The 16,120-nt window shown below is 46.1% G+C and overlaps 1 protein-coding gene across 2 annotated transcripts in view; it reads right to left on the bottom strand.

Annotated features, from left to right (window-relative positions):
• The window catches only part of NCAM1 (neural cell adhesion molecule 1), a gene marked incomplete at both ends in the record, with an annotated part of 76,791 nt that overhangs the window by 7,284 nt on the left and 53,387 nt on the right, over positions 1-16,120 (bottom strand). For both annotated transcript variants that reach the window (XM_080358074.1, XM_080358073.1), the window contains 2 exons: positions 4,340-4,520; positions 5,422-5,546. In XM_080358074.1, the coding sequence (XP_080214200.1) occupies positions 4,340-4,520; positions 5,422-5,546 (306 nt within the window). The remainder of the gene's footprint in view (positions 1-4,339; positions 4,521-5,421; positions 5,547-16,120) is intronic.

Below are 16,120 nucleotides of genomic sequence, written 5' to 3'. Positions count from 1 at the left end.
GCAACAGTCGTTTTAGTGTCAGAGCCCAATGGATTTGCCATCACAGACAATTCATGAGGGGCACAGGTTTTTCGGTTCGGTTTTTGTTTTTTAAGGAAGAACAAGAGAAAAGGAAAGAAGTCAACTAAAATTTGTTCAAGGAAATGCAATACACAGATCTCGGTAACAAAGGTGGATTATGTCGCACCAATTTCCACCCTGGATTAATCCTGTCTGGTAGTGTCACATGCACAGTTAACCATGAATATTGTTAATGATCAGTAATAATAATAATGATAATTTAGCTGGTCAGGTAACTTGATAAAAGCTAATATTCTCTGTTAAAACAGCAAGAAAAGAGATCTCTCAATGAAATTGATAATACAGTAGCAGAAAACCATGAAATGTTAGACAAGCATCCATTGCAAATGTTTATGCCCATGGGCTCTATTATGCCCCAGATCCACCATGGGTCATGAGATACTTGACCGCACACAAGGGGCCAAAGAAGTCGCAAGGATTCGACCCCATAAATAAGAAATAAGGAAATCTCTTCAGCATCATTCCCACAGATGTTCGCGCTCAGACCGCCACATCGGGGAAACCTCGCGGCCATAGATTGGCAACCACACGCATAAGCCCACAGGGACATTGGAGCCACCAGTAGGATTATCTCGGACAAATCTTCTTTCTCTTTTTACAGTCTGTGGGTTTAGATTTGTGGACGGGGCTTTAGAAACGTTTTGCACGATACAGTGGTGATCAGCACCAGATGTGCAGAGGAATCAGTGCAAAGCAGCGAAAGGCTTTGAGGGCTGCACACCTTCCGCTGATGAAAAGCTGCACGCAAGTAACGGCAAAAATATTTCTTTACATCCATTTAAACGAGCAAATTCATGACAAGTAACAAAAAAAAATGTTAAAGAGAAAAAACTTGGCTTAAACCCTTTTTCCTTGTTACAAAATAGCGACTCTTTCAAATTAAGGAATTCTTGTTTTCTCTCTGAACTGATCCTCTGTAGCAAAGGTATCTGTTCCACACCTCGCTGGGACCCGGGCCTCTCGCTAGCAAATATTGCTTTATTTTATTTCGAGTTTCTAACAGAGTAAAAGCAGAGTCACTGCAGAGAGAAGCAATGAGACAAAGGAGGACGACGTTGATGGGCTTCCCAGGGTCGCTGCAGGCGCCAGACAATGGTTCCCAGGAGGGAAAAGATGGTTGTTTAAAAACAAATTTGGTGCATGTGGCAAGCGTGGATGTTTCCCGTGAGATCCAAGGTGACATGTATGACGACAGACAGGGAAGGAGAACGGGGAGGAGGGGGGGGAAGGACGAGGAAGAAAAAGAAAGAAAGAGAGAAAAATAGATAAAAAAATTAGGTCATAAATATAGAAAACATAAGAATCAAAGGTTTATTTGATTTCGTAAATTAAAATGGCTAAAGGTTAAAGAAGAGCATTAGCACATTCACGCCGACAAAAGGGCCGGTTCAGAAGCTCAGCAACGTCCAAAGCCACAGAGCGGGGTCCAAGTCAGGGTTTAGGGGGTTCGCAAGCAAATGGGATTAAAAACGATGGAACAGAAAGCTCAGCAACAAGCACAAGAGAACGGTTATCTGGTATTTGAAAGGACAACACTTCTGTGCAGCAGACAAGCTACCCGCCTGTCCACGTCCTTCCCCAAAGCCTGTTGGACCAAGGACCCGGATAACAGAAGCAGGTGACTAGAACACCAAGGAAACAAGAAGGTCTCAAGAATACAGGACTGACTTTTCCATGCAGCCTTCCCGCTGCTTGTAAGCTACTCTAACACAATTATTATTACTGAAAATAACACCCTTATCTTTCCAACCACTTTAAGGACACTGTGCAAGGGACGGAAACAAAGGACTCTCCATAATAAACAGACTTTTTCTGCAGGCAATTCCTAGCTATTACTGCCAAGCAGAGCAATGCCATGTTAGAGGCATTGACTCTGACTCCTCCTGTGTAGCTCATTTTGAAATCAAAATGTAAAAGCTAAACGCCATGAAAACAACAAGAGATGCTAAAGGGAAGTACATACGCAGAGCCTCTGCCCCACTGCACTTCAGCATACTCGCCCCATTTCACCGGAGGCCTCGGGTCTGCACGTTGCCTGCGCTTGGGAAATATTTTCCCCAACATAATTGGTTTGGGGATCAGCTGAGGGAACCAAAGTGTCTGGAAACACACTGGGAGGTCTAATAGAAACGAAAGTCCCCACAAAGGGGGAAAGATCTGGAGAAACAGAGTCTGAACCGCAGCACAGGCAGCAGCGGTTTCACTGCACCGAGAACCAGCCGCGGCCTCTGTGGGGCCAATCCTGCCACAAACCCCCAGAACGAGCGCGTTCCCACGGGCTCCTGACATTGACAAGTGCACATTAGAGCGGCAGCCCCCAATACTGATTCCTCCTACGCCTCACAGCAGACTGAGGAATAATTCCAGTGAAACCAAAGTTACACCTGTGATAACAAACTGGGCACCGTTTTTCTTTTTAATGTCCATTTTCAGAGGGTCCCCGCCCATGTTACTGTTGGATTTCATGGGTTTGGTGGCATCCGGGCTCATTGCTGCTCCCATTGCCATGGAGTACAGCATGAACACTGTACTCCAAAGGCGACAGCATTTTCCAAATTTGCTAATACACCTGTGCAAGACACCCCAGCTGTCCCGAGTTGCTTTGTTGTCCCATCGGACACTAACAAAAGCTAAAAGGGAATATCAGCACAGGAAGGCAACGACGGTTGCACACGAAGGAGTGTGAAGGAACCTGTAAGTGTCCCCGAGGAGACGTGTCGCAGTGCAGGAGGAACCAGCGCCGGCTGTTTCCAGCCTACTGCATTGGACTCCTCAGCTCTGAACTGAAACAAGGCATTCTGCCAAACCACCCTCACCCTGTCCTGCCACAGCAGTCACAGTTGTCCTTCAAATACGTGAGGGTAGTAAGTATTAGAGCTGTTGAAAATGAGAATCAGAGAGTAAGTTGCTTAATGAGTTACTGGGGCCCTTCCACCCAAAACTACAGCCTTGTTCAAACACGCATACCAATCTTTTGCCCCATTTCCCTCCTCGCTATCCTGATCTTCCCCCTACCATACACATTTTTCAATCCAGGCCATCTAGGTCACTCATTTTTATGCTCAACAACATTATCTGGCTTAACCAAATGGAGTTTCAGCACGCAAAGCGCACGGGGTCCCGGGTGTCTCCTCCGCACGGAGAGGAGCGGGCGCGGGGGGGACCGAGGGCTGAACTCCCAGTGCAAGAGCCGGACTGAGGAAACCCCCCAGTCGTTCTGAGGAGCAACACGAGGCCAAGCCAGCAATGCGGAACGCAGAATGAACCAAACCGCTCCCCTCAGCACGGACCGCCAGCACCAACCCTGCCATGGACACGCTCAACCCTGCCTGTGCGGTGAGGACTTTATTGACTGACCCATCAGCTTTAAAGCTCATCCACCTGCCTTTAACCAACCAGAGCTTCAGTTTACAAGTCCAGCAATTTCATCCCTGAGGTTTTGTTGGTTTGGACTGTTATTTTAATATATGTGCAGAAAAGCAATACTACTGTCCTTTCAACACCTTCCAGCAATCTGCTAAATCCCTACCTTGCTTTTATAGCATTTGTACTTCCATCTTGCTTGTTAAGCACGCTAACAAGTACAGCCTGGCTGAAACGAGAGTTTCCAGCAGCATTCTCATGCTATTTATTTACTTTTCCCTAATGCTCTACACGACATTAAAACAGCGCTGTTTTAAAAATACTGTTTTAAAAATACTGTACTGTATCTTATTTAATAAAAAACCTTCAGAGAAAGATTTAACCCCCTCCCTTTCCAACCACCAGCAAACTCCTTATGCCTTTATTTCCCCAAAGGCCGAGCTGGATGGGCAAACGAGCAGTGAGCAAGCCCAAAGCGGATTGGGAATGGAGATGTGCATTGTGAAAAGCGTTGCCCCGGAGATCTGAAAGGTCTCTTTTGCTTTAGCTTAAAATGGGAATCCTACTCTCCGTTTCAGAAAGCATTTTCTACCTGCAGCTTTTCTCACCTAGCAATCCTGTTATCCTCATTCAAAAAGCCGACATTCCTCGTGAACAGCCAGACGAGGCTCCTCGTGTAGCGTTCCCACCAGTGTTCTGCTAACGCGGTACATACTGTAACATGGACTACAGTACAGGTATGTACACGGCAAAAACTAAGCTTTGGATGGGTAACCAATTGTGATAATGGCTTTAAGCAAGCAAGTTGTCAGGGTTACTCAGGCACATTAAAGGATGCAGCATTGTTGCATTAATTGTAAGCAGAAAACAACGCTAAAGCTTGTGAGTGCTGTACCTGGGATGGCCGTGGGCTGAGCAGACGTGCGGAAAGCGTAGTGAGCCGGTTTGGATTTCCCTTGCTGGTTTTCAGCTATCACGTAAACCTCATACTCCGCGTTCCAGTCCAGGGACTTGAGCATGACGTGGTCGCTGCCGGAGGGGATCCTGATCTCTGGCTTCCACTCTGAGGAATGCTTCTGCAGAGCAGCGGGACGCAAACAGAGCACAACGTCAGCTCGGCCTTGGGAACACGGCAACGGCCACGCACCGAACGGGAGCGCGGGGAGCGCCCTATGAGCAGACGCCCCTCAGCTGATCGAGGGATGGAGAGGACAAGAGACACTGAAGCAGCCAAATTCCTGCTCAGAATCTTCCTCTCATCTTTGCCACCATTTTTTCTCCTGATTTTCCTATCATGTGAACTACCACTTAACACAAAAAAGGGCCACGTTCAGCTTACAGCGATACTAACTGCTGATCATAGAGATGTTCCTTCCCTAGACTAGGGCTAGATGAATCATGTATTTGGCAGTCCTGGCTAATCTACCATAAGAGATGAATAAGTTAGGCCCAAACGGGTTCCAATAGCATTTGTCACTTTATCCCTGTCTATACTGACTGCATTGAATATCAATAATCTGCAGAATAATTAGGTACTGAAGGTACTCAATCCAATATGGCAGTTTCAATGACCACGGGACAGTCATTATTAGATACATGTCTGAAGGTGGACAATGCTCTACACTATGAACCTGTGGTCCCCAGCTGTTTGAACTGTTGCTGGCAATCTCACCTCAGAAGTTTTTGAAATGAAATACTAAACGCGTGTAATTACCATGTGCTCACAGTTCTACAGAAGACAGCATGGAGAAATAATCTTTTACAGTCAAATGAAGGGAAAGAAAATGAGACACAGATTTTGTATGTGGCTTCTGTGCATGTCATGTCTCATACCCTATACCCTTCCACCAATCTACTTAGCATATATTCCCATACTGGCCCGCCTACGAGATCCCAGCTTCTGCACTGCCTGCATATGCACTGCAGGCTCAGCAACAGCCCAACTACAAGCCAGGCTTGAGCGTCAGTCATACTTACAGCTTTGTATTTGATCAGATAGTGTCTAATTGGGGAGCCGCCATCATCCTGCTTGATAACATTCACTTTAATGGAGTTTCCATCTTCTCCCATCTGGCCTTCCAGCTTGGGCGCGCTGGGTTCCCCTGAAACAATGGGGATTTATGTTTAAAAGTACTAATCAAAATCAGAAGAATACTTCATTATAGTCATTTGCTGGGATATCGGCCTCACCGTGACCCAGACACGGAGGCCAGAGTGTCTCTGGGATACAAATCTTCCCCAGTTTGCACCCCTGACACCAGCAGAAAACTGAACTCCCATTTGCACGTTGATTTACCACCACACCCTCTCACATCTACAGCTGCTTCTGGCCAGTTCCTCCGTACCCTGCACACACAGCCTGCAGAGGATGGTTCCCCAATCCCAACTCAGGAACCTCCTTCCTGCCCCTTTCCTATGACACCTCTCCTAATAAAAGCCAAATCCACAGGTTGTCCGACTGCATATTTACATCTCCCTGCCCGCTCATAAATGCTGCAGCACATTGCTCAAGAGCCGTGCGTTCCCCTCCCGCTTTCATTTGAGCCCAGGGATCGATTGGATCTGAAGAGCTCTGACAGCCTGGGAATTCACTATGCAAGAGGCGTTAGTACCTACCGACTTGGTTTTGTGCAAAAAGAAACCAACCAAATAACCCCTTGTCCCCAACAACATTGGTGTCAAATTAGCAGAAGAACTTATATGATAAAGGAGCACCGGCCTCCCATTTCAAAAGTGACTAGAGCGCAAGAGAGCTCAGATCACGACAGCTTTGTCAGTGCCTGGACACTCGCTTTGCTCTGTTTTACATACAGAGAAAGGCTTATGCTCCTCTATGCCAAAGCCCATCTGAGGCTGGAGCTGGCGCTATTGTTTCTACAGCCCTGAAGTGTCCCCAGAGTTTAAATGCTAATCAAAGTCAGTAAGACTTGACAAAAGTCATCATAAATCTCGCCGAAGCTTACTAGGTCATTTTACAGCACTTACTGACTGCTTCAGTATCAGCTCTGTGATGTTAAGATGTGATGCTTAAGCCAGGCTTTCTGGGCTCTGGACACTTGAGCTGCTGTTGCCTGGAAGCTGTTCTGCCTGATTTCTTCATGGGTAATTTGAGCAAAGCCAACACTGCCATTATTTGTAAGTTAAAACTTAGAAATCGGCTGCAGTTGGCAATTCCAGCAGACTCCAGAGATTAATTGCACTCTGCTGGTTGGTCTCATTGCAGGGTCCTAATTCCTACAGATATTTTATATAACAATTACAGTGGGGCAAAAAACCCTACACCTCTGTTGACCCACAGTTCTGTATATCGTATGCACTTGGGAAGTATTTCTATTTATTTATCTAAATGGTGAACAGCTCATTTAGAGCCGACTGCAGGACATTTACATACAGAGGACACAACAGACAATGCACACCCTGCGTTTCGCGGGGTGAATCTAAACACACTCCCAAATATCCGCACAGGTTTGTAAGGCTGAACACACCTTGCTGTTCTGCTAGAGCACCCCCGGGCTTTCTGGAGCCTGCTCAGAGATACACCAAAGTGTGGGGAAATACAATCAAAACATGAGCCAATTCGAGTATATCCCAAAGAGAACAATACCAAACTCTGAAATGGCGACATTTATGGCTTAAGAGCCTGAATGTGACCAGATAAGAACAAAGCCAGGACACTGAAATAACTTCTGTGACTTTCCAAAAGCTGCTGCCTAGAATAGAACGTTTAAAGAGACTCAGTTCTGTGGCATCGTACTAAAATGGAAAGGAAACAACAAGCCAGTAGTTGTATTAAGATCAACTTTGAAAGATAACATCAGCCATGGGAATTTACAGGAGCTGCTTTCAGCCCAAAAAACACTCTCCATTCTAGATCTATCCTGTCTGGATTTGTATCCACAGCCACTAACAGAGCACTTGCACTTCCGACTGGCCAGAGAAAGGTTAATTTGCCAGTATCTTTCAAAGTTAATCTTCAGAAGTAATTTGAAGCCATTTCCCACCCCCTTTCTCCTGCAAAGAATGAGAAAACTGCAACACCGAGACTGAAACAGCAATTCAAGATTAATTCGATTGTCTTGCGGCTAACACATGCTCTAACGCACCAACCGTTCCAAGAAGGTCATTTCAACCCATGGATACACAGAGCTCTTTAATGTGAGATACATACATCTGTATTTCACACCATAGTCACTTCTCTTAAACATGTAAAGAGGGAAATAATAGCTTTAACCATGTTGTATTTTCCAAATCCTCGCCTCTGCCTGTGCCCCGTCACAAGGCTGCCACGGTACAGGCTGCACACTCCAGAGCTGGTTTCCACCTTGTGGCAGGGTCCGCAGTGACAGTACATTGGAAACACAAAGGTGCAGCAGTGCAAGCCCTGCTGGAGAATACTTTAGTTTTCCCTCCATAAATACATGGCATTGAATTTATCTTAGGCAGGCAGATGTAATCCAGATACAGGGCTGTAAAAATAAAACCGGGTTAGTGTGTAGTTTCAAACAAAGGAAGAAGTTGTTTAGCGGGTAAAGTTTAGTCCAGCAGCATCAGCATCTCTCTAATGAGTCAAAGTGTCAGTAGCTGAAGAGAAAAGGTGGTTGTCAGGAGGTTAGAGAAGAAGCTCATGCTCACAGAACATGCATCCGCCCTACAGGATGGGGCTGAAAAGCAAGAGTGCATTACAAAGGTGTGCAACATGCCTGGGGATCTCCCACTCACGCCGAGCGGACGGGAGGCATTGCAGAAATCTGCCCATTCCACCCATACAATGTGCAGTCCCTAAAGAATGCGGAGTCATTAGCACCAATAAAAATGTTTCCTGGTATCCCTTCATCTTCGTTTAATTTATATTGCAAGTGCTTCCTTTATCTAATAGGAGTCTGATGCAGTTGGATTTCAGAAGTTAACTGGTTTTAACTATCCGGTTTCCAGTGCGTACCACAAGCGCCGGACTGGATGCAGCTGTAGCGAGAACCTGAGGTGGTGTGAACTAGCACAGATTTTCCCAGGTCGCAGAGCACTGGACCCCAAAAGCGCAGATAACACAGACCATTATCATGTCTCTGCTCCTATCAAATGTGTTCCCTCTGCTAGCTCTGAAAAGCAGCTCAAATTGCTACCAGACAACTGCGGCACTTCAGACTATGAGTTAAATCCATGCACAGCTGGCACCGAAGAAAGGTCCTGCATCCTTGCTCTGCTTACAGAACACAACTGCAATCCGTGGTGATTTCTGTAACACACCAACAAAGAAGTAGCTGATTTCTGCAATTTTTGAACATCATGTAAATAGGACTAGATTGTGACCTACAGCGTGGAAAGTCTACACACGTGGTAAACACATACGGGTGAGAAAGAACAGGTAGGGAGTCTGCAGAATGCACACAAGAGAAGCAAACATCAACAATCAAAGTAAGGAACAAAACCAGAAGAACATGCAAAAACGAGACAACCAGGTCTCCAGTCCTCCTGGATTTCAACCCAGAGAGGGCAGAGACCGGGGGAACAGGGGCTGCCTCCATGCACGTGGTCCTGTGGGAAGTTACTGCTGTTAGTTCTGTTTCCTGGCAAACCCCAGCCTAAGTCCCTTCCTGGTGGTGGCCCAAGACAATCGGTCATTTTGGAACTCATACATTAAAAAGAGCCAATTGCTTCCTGGTTTTCTAAATCGCTCATTTCACTGGGGAAGCAGAAAAGCAGGAGTTTCCCTCCCTCCACCCCCTTAGATTAAGCACAGAGTGTTACGTGAAGCTCTAACATTGCAGAAGTTGTTTTGACTGCCACTCTACTTGCAGACCGAATTCATCTCCATAAACTGCAGGGGTCAGTCATTTGCTTCTTGTTTTCATGGAGATCAGCAGCTCCTGTAACTGCTGCCGGTGAACGAGTTCTGATGAAATCCCTCGCCAGGCTCCGAGATGCCGTGTGGGAGCAATACGGTGCTCTAGCAGGACAGGTTCAGTAGCACCTTCTGATGCAAATGGTGTGAAGTCTCGCTCCCATCACGCACTCTCTGCGTGCCTATATACGCTACTTTATATGAGCATAGTTCCTGCTCTAGCTGTGTTTAAGGTTTACTCATGATAGAAACACTTCTTTCTTAAATCATAATGGGACACGCTTACCAAGGGCTGAACTTCAGAAACAAGTCATTTCAGATCCTCCTGACAGGCTACTAAATACATATAGTGTTAATGTGTGTATATATATATATATCTATATAAATGTAGAGGGTTGAAACATTGCTAACGCAACAGGAGATCCAGGGTTCACATTATCTGAGCATCTTACCCACAATCTCCCACCAACTAGCTGTCTGTAGCTGGCACACTGGTACCCCAAAAGGCCAAAGGATGTTTGTCATTGGTGTTAATGCCAGAGTTATAGAACCTTACTACGACACTGACTGTTGGACTCCGATAGTGCAAGAAGCAAATGACTGAGCTGTGGGATTTCTGTTGGGTTTTTTGGTCTTTTCGTTGTTCTGTGTTGTTGGGTTGGTTGGTTGTTCTCTCCAAGTTTACTCAAGCTCAGTGGGGAGACTGAGGTTGAGTTCTCCACGTGCAGACAGTGGTGAGCACCTTCTCCTAAAGGCTCGTAGGAGGACGTGGAGGTCCCTGGTCACTGACCAGAGGGGAATCCTCACCCCAAATCTAGGCACCCCATCAGAACAAAGTATTTTACCTTCTGTTCACCAGCGTGGACGACATCATCAGCACCATGCAAGCCACATGACAAAGTCACATGATACGCACGCACATGATTGGTTGAAAGGAAAGTGGAGGAGGTCACATGGAAAATACAAAAAAATTAAAAAACTGATGTAAACAATGGGCAAGGGAAAAAAAAAATCAACAACAGAATTACAGACTAAATAAAATAGAAACAAATTAAATTAGCCAGTATATACCAGAAACACTGGGGAGACAGTCAAATTGCCTGGAAATAAGGATATTAAACCACGGAAAGCGCTGAGTTATGACCCTGTGAGTGCTACACACAGCAACAACGCTGCTAATTAATACCCAGTCAGAGAAGGAACAAGAGTTATTGTAGAGTGTGCACCAGGAGTTGGGCAGCTGAAGGGATCCACGAGACCGCTGGAAAGAAAAGGGAATACACTGTTATTCACAACCAGCCCGGGCAATAGAGGTGAAACGGTCAACATCACAGTCCGGGCAGCGCGGGGAAGGCAAACCTCGGCATTTCACACTGACGCGTTCTCCCTTCTGCGGAAACAAGCGTCTCCTAAATACCAACAGCAATAGTAACTGGGAAAGAGAAAGACACCTATTTTTGGTACACATTTCCAATGACAAAGCTTTGGGTGATAGAGCTGTAACCAGAGCTCGGTCAGACCGACGGAGATCGCTCGGGGCGCACAAGCTCCGTCCCACGCTTGAGGATTCAAGGAATGGTGTGAGCCATGTACAATGAATTGCACGGACGATTCACGTATGCAAGGGCTTTTTGTGCCAGCGAGGAGAGGATGAAGTGCTCTGCACTGGAAATGGATGACAAGGATGGCATGAGGAGGACAACGGCTGCTGGAGGAGGTGAAACAGTGTGCCCACTGCACGACACTAACACTGAACTTTTTATGTGTGCGACCTAACAAGATTAAGTCAAAGAGACACGTTTCTAGATGTCTTATGCAACTATAGACATCTCCCATACGTTACTGATCACAAAGTCAAAAACTCACTGAAGTCAGTGAAGAAACTCGGCAGCTTTGTTAGGATCCAACTGGATCCACTCTTCATTTTCCTGAATTTGTGATGCTACACAGCAGTTCTCAATTTCTAATTGCTCTTGGCTTCATTCACGTAAGCACTGAGGTGGGATCAGGGTGAGACACAGGATCATTCGGTGGCATCATCACTAATTAAATGATGCAGTTATAAGAGCATCTGCCTTGTGCCAGCGCCCTTTTCTGCTGTTGAATGTAGCATATTCACATGCTGCAGAACAACTCAGCATATAAAACATGTGTCTGTCTGCATAAATTGACTGTGTACACAAATGACAACGATGCAGCAACAAGACGGATCTGCTGCTGCTCAGTGTAAGAGCTGGAATTTGAATGTAGGTGAAAATGGAAATGTTTACCTGTAAAGAAATTCGGCCTCAGCGCCCAACAATAAACACCCCCCGCCTTCCTGGAACACACACGTCCCCAACCAAGCGAGAAAAACGTGTATTGCACTGTCCTCTCCATCCCAAACCGCAAAATAACCGCATACTTCATGCTTTTAGTGCTTTCCACTTAGAAGTGATGAACCATTTCTCACCCACTCCAGGTAAACACACAGGTAGTTATCTTAAAGAACATATTCACACAAACACATACTTTGTATTATTGCCAATCAAAAGAAAAGCACTTGGCTTTGTAGAAATGATTAGTTGGTTAAAACACACATATGCACCATGTAAACCTATATCTTCCTTAAGTGTTTTTCTTCATCTTCCAGGACTGTGGTGCCAATATTTGCTCACCTTTCCTAGATTGGCACGTGACTGGCTATAAATCTCCTACAAGTAGGGATTAAAATCACACACCTGATACATCCGCTCAGTATCAGGATGTTGTGCCACTGGACTCGTAACAGCCGGTCTAAACCAGACATTGCAAAGTTGTTCTTTTACATACAAATCAAGTTTGAGCTATTTTTCCTGGGACTGCTCAGATGCAGCACAGCAGCACCTCTTTACCTGACCCAGCCTCACTAGGAACGGGTATCTAACAAGGTAGTGAGCAAGAACTGAGGGAATCTGGATCCATTCCCATGTTCTTGCGAACTCTGAGGCCCCTCTCAGTGCAGGCAGGACACGGGTGGTGAGACGGGGCGATGCTCCCTCTTCTCACAGTCCTCTGTCCTCTAAGATTTTCTGCCCCCTCGTTTGCACCTTCTTTCAACATTCAGCATCCGTGGTTGTAATATCAATCAAAGATTATTTAGTCCATGTCCCTTTTGCGAGGGCAGGCTTCAGCGCTAAAATCACTAATGGAAATGGTGAAAGGAAACATCCCTTTTGGAAATTATAAGGTTTTTTTCTCCCCCTCTACGTTTCCTCCAAATCTTCTATTTCCACTTTTTACCACATGCTTGGTAGGATGACGGGAAGAGGAGGAAGAGTGGTACCATGCTGGGTTCTGATAACACCTACATGCTCACACAACACATTAATGCCAAACTGTTGGTTAACAGACATCAAAATAACGCAGTATAGTGCTTTAATTCCCTCGATAGAAGGACTACAGCACAACAAACAGCACTCTGGAGCAAAGGGGAGCAGTTGCCTTCTACTCACTTGGCGGCTCTGAGCTTTCGGATGCAGCAAGAGGCTGAGTTGCTATGGAAACATGAAGGGCAGATAGGACATGTAAAGGTGAAGCGTACCACATAAATAAGTTATAAGAGGCAGAGGTGATGCAAAGGAAAGAGAGGAAGTCTAATGAGGAGGGAGCTGTTTCCCACCCCTCTCCCTGGGGGAGCTGTGCTACCGGGGCAGCCTCACCAGGGGACGGGGAGCCAGCCCGCACCGTGTGGCTCCTGCAGCAAGTTATGGCTCCAAGGGTCCTCTGCTGATGCTTTTTCATTCTGAGAAGCTCTGAATCTAATTTCAGAGACAGCTACAGCATTTTCCCCTTCTTTCGGCTCAAACAGCAGCCCAGGTTCACATATTGCTAGCCCATTAAGTACTGGAGTTTCTGGGAGGCTCCCTACAGCAGCACCTACTTGCTGGCTCTTGCCCAACTATAGAAGACAAAGGAGCAGGGACTAATGAGAACTTGCCGTCTTGACTGACTCTTCTCTCTCAGCTCTGTGCGCTAGCGCCAGGGTACAGGCAGAGAGGAGGAAAACAGCCCAAGGGAGTGAGAAACAAGGCAGCTTTGGGAGAAGCTGACAGGGAAGAGCAAAGCAGACTGTACAGGCACTCAGCAAGGATTAATTACTGTGACAGAAGGACAGAGAAGGAGGACATCAGACTATCAGAGTGTGTCCAGAGGAGGGCAACCAGGATGGTGGAAGGTATGAGTCAAGACTTATGAGGAGTGGCTGAGGTCACTCGGCTCGTTTGGCTGGGAGAAGAGGAAGCCGAGGGGGCACTCCATGACACCGTACACCTTCCTCAAGGCAGGAGGTGCCCGTCTCCTCTCTCTGCTGACCAGCGATAGGACAGGAAGAAACAGAATGAGACTGTTCAGACTGAACATCAGGAAAACGTTCTTTACTGAGAGGGCGGTCAGTCGCTGGAACAGGCTCCCCAGGGACGTGGTCATAGCATCAAGCCTGTTGGAGTTCAAGGAGCCTCCAGATGACACCCTTAGCCATATGATTTAGTTTTACGCAGTCCTGCAAGGACAGGGAGTTGGATGCAATGATCCTTATGTGTCTTTTCCAACTCGACATGTTCTATGATCCTATGAATTCTTTTCCTCCCATGGTGGTATCAGTGCGGCTGGTGTGGGGGTAGAACAGGACAGACCCTCATGTGGTTTGCAACCTAAACCTGATTATGCAGATTTAAAAAAAAATATGAAGTAGAATATAAAGAAATGAGTTTTCTTATACAGCTCCAGAAGGCGTCTTAGTAACAGGAAGCACAAGCCATTCCCTGCTGATCACACGAGTATCTTCCACTCTATTTAGCTGAGAAACTAAACTCTCTATTTGCTGTGCTAAGTTGATTTCATGAAATTCAGCTCCATACCACAAGAGCTGAGCACATCCCACAACACGCCTGCAAGAATGGAACACAAAGGGGTCAGAAATCTCAACGGCAAAGGCCAGTGACAACCTCCAGCTTTCACACGGGCAAGGTTCCACTCCGCATCTCCTCCCGATCTCCCTCCTGCCATGAGCCTGGCACACCTGGGAGCTGCCTCTGGCTCTTCTTTGTCCTGGAAATCACACTTATGCTTATCTGTAGCTTCTCTACGTGAAGACTGAGTTTTCACTCAGGGGGGAAAGAAAATATATATATCTATATATATAGAAAGAGAGAGAGAGAAAAGAAGGAGGATGTTAGGCAGACTGCACCACACTGAGTGAGGAGATGCATGCAGAGCAAAATGGAACAACAGCGTTTTCTACCATACTCACTCTCTGCTATACGGGAGGTGGGGGCAGCAGTACTTGCTAAAGGAAGAGAAAGGAAGGTGAGGAGGAGCGGTCAATCCCATTAAACACTGCCAAAAGACAGAAAACTAAAACCAAATTGGTAAGATGTTGTCAGATCAATCCTCTCTGGACACAGAGCGCAAGTGAAGCGCGTGCACCTTGCCAGACCTGCATTTCGGATCCTCCGAGCTCCTGCTTTCTCATGACCCGGGATCGCTGGGCACACACCACTTCTTAGCAGTGTTCCCAGAGCTGAAAGCAGTGCCGTTTCGGACCAGCGGAGATGCCGGGCGGCAGCGTGTGCGTGGCAGCGAACCACAGACCACACCACCCGTGTTTCCATGAAGGCCATTGCTAACTACCCTATTGCCAGCTTAGGACCTGGTGGAATTTGGGGATTAGTTTAGTTTTGTTTTGTTGGTTCGGGCTTTTTTACATGAAGATATTTTGACATCTGAACCAAACACACGATGCACACACAGACTGTCATGGTTGAACACACATTTGAGTCCCACCTGCACAACAGCAAGAAACAGCTGCAGAAAACTCTACTGCGAACGTGACTGTTGTTCCTCTATGTGGCTTTGAATGCTCTTCAAAGCCACGAACCTGTTCCCAAGTGATGAACGGGGGGGTTGGCAGACAGGGGTGTCTCTGTGGCTGAGGAGCAAAGCTTTTAATGTCCTTTTCCCTCTCTTCTTCACTGGATCTTTTCCCTTTTCCTGCGGTACTGATCTGCACACAGACTCAACACCTAAGCTCTTATCTCCCTCGTGTGTTTAGCAGTATGTCCAATTCAGAAGGGCCTACCAAATCGTTAGCCTGATAGCTACGATACTAACCATGACTAACTTCACATAAAGGATATATGACTTCTAGTGAAATTAATAGGCTCCAAACAATTTCAGGCAACAGACCGCACATATGCTCTGGAAAAATGTCCCCCAGCTGACTCCTGTAACTACTGCAGTTTGCAATGCTGTCTATCCATCTGTCCATTCCTTCGTCCATCCTGACTATCAATCCGTTCATCCTATCAAGTCTAAGCTTTCGTACAAATAGCACAAGCATGATTCAAATCCTCTAATTAGGGTAAAACCCAAAATATTTCCTTTTGGTACTTCGGCTTCAAAAATACCAAGGAACGCAACAGCAGCTTCCTAAAGCTTGGCCATGCAATCTGGGAACAGATAGAGTCACCACGAGGACATGTACTTCAATAAACACAGTAATGCTCACTTAGATAAAGAGAATCCTTTTAGCTGCCACTGACTAACTCCCATTTGAAATGCACAAAGCTGTGGAACACACAATGTTCCACTGAACCCAACCGACAAACACATCCATTGGATTCTCTAACTAACTTTCCATTGGGAATGAGGAAACATGCAGTTTTTATTTAGTATCAGGTTTGTTTATTTGAGTATCCAATCTATGCAAGTTCTGCAATACTGTGCAAAGACACTCACAGTAAAAGTGTTAGTAAGAAGAGGCAAAAAAGTCTTAGCTTTGTGAAAATATTAAAAAATTGTGAAGATATTAAAAATTCT

The sequence above is a fragment of the Nesoenas mayeri genome, assembly GCF_963082525.1.
Source record: "Nesoenas mayeri genome assembly, chromosome: 22".
NCBI classification, from domain to species: domain Eukaryota; kingdom Metazoa; phylum Chordata; class Aves; order Columbiformes; family Columbidae; genus Nesoenas; species Nesoenas mayeri.
Note: the sequence above shows the minus strand (reverse complement) of the source record. Positions and strands in the feature narration are given on the sequence as shown.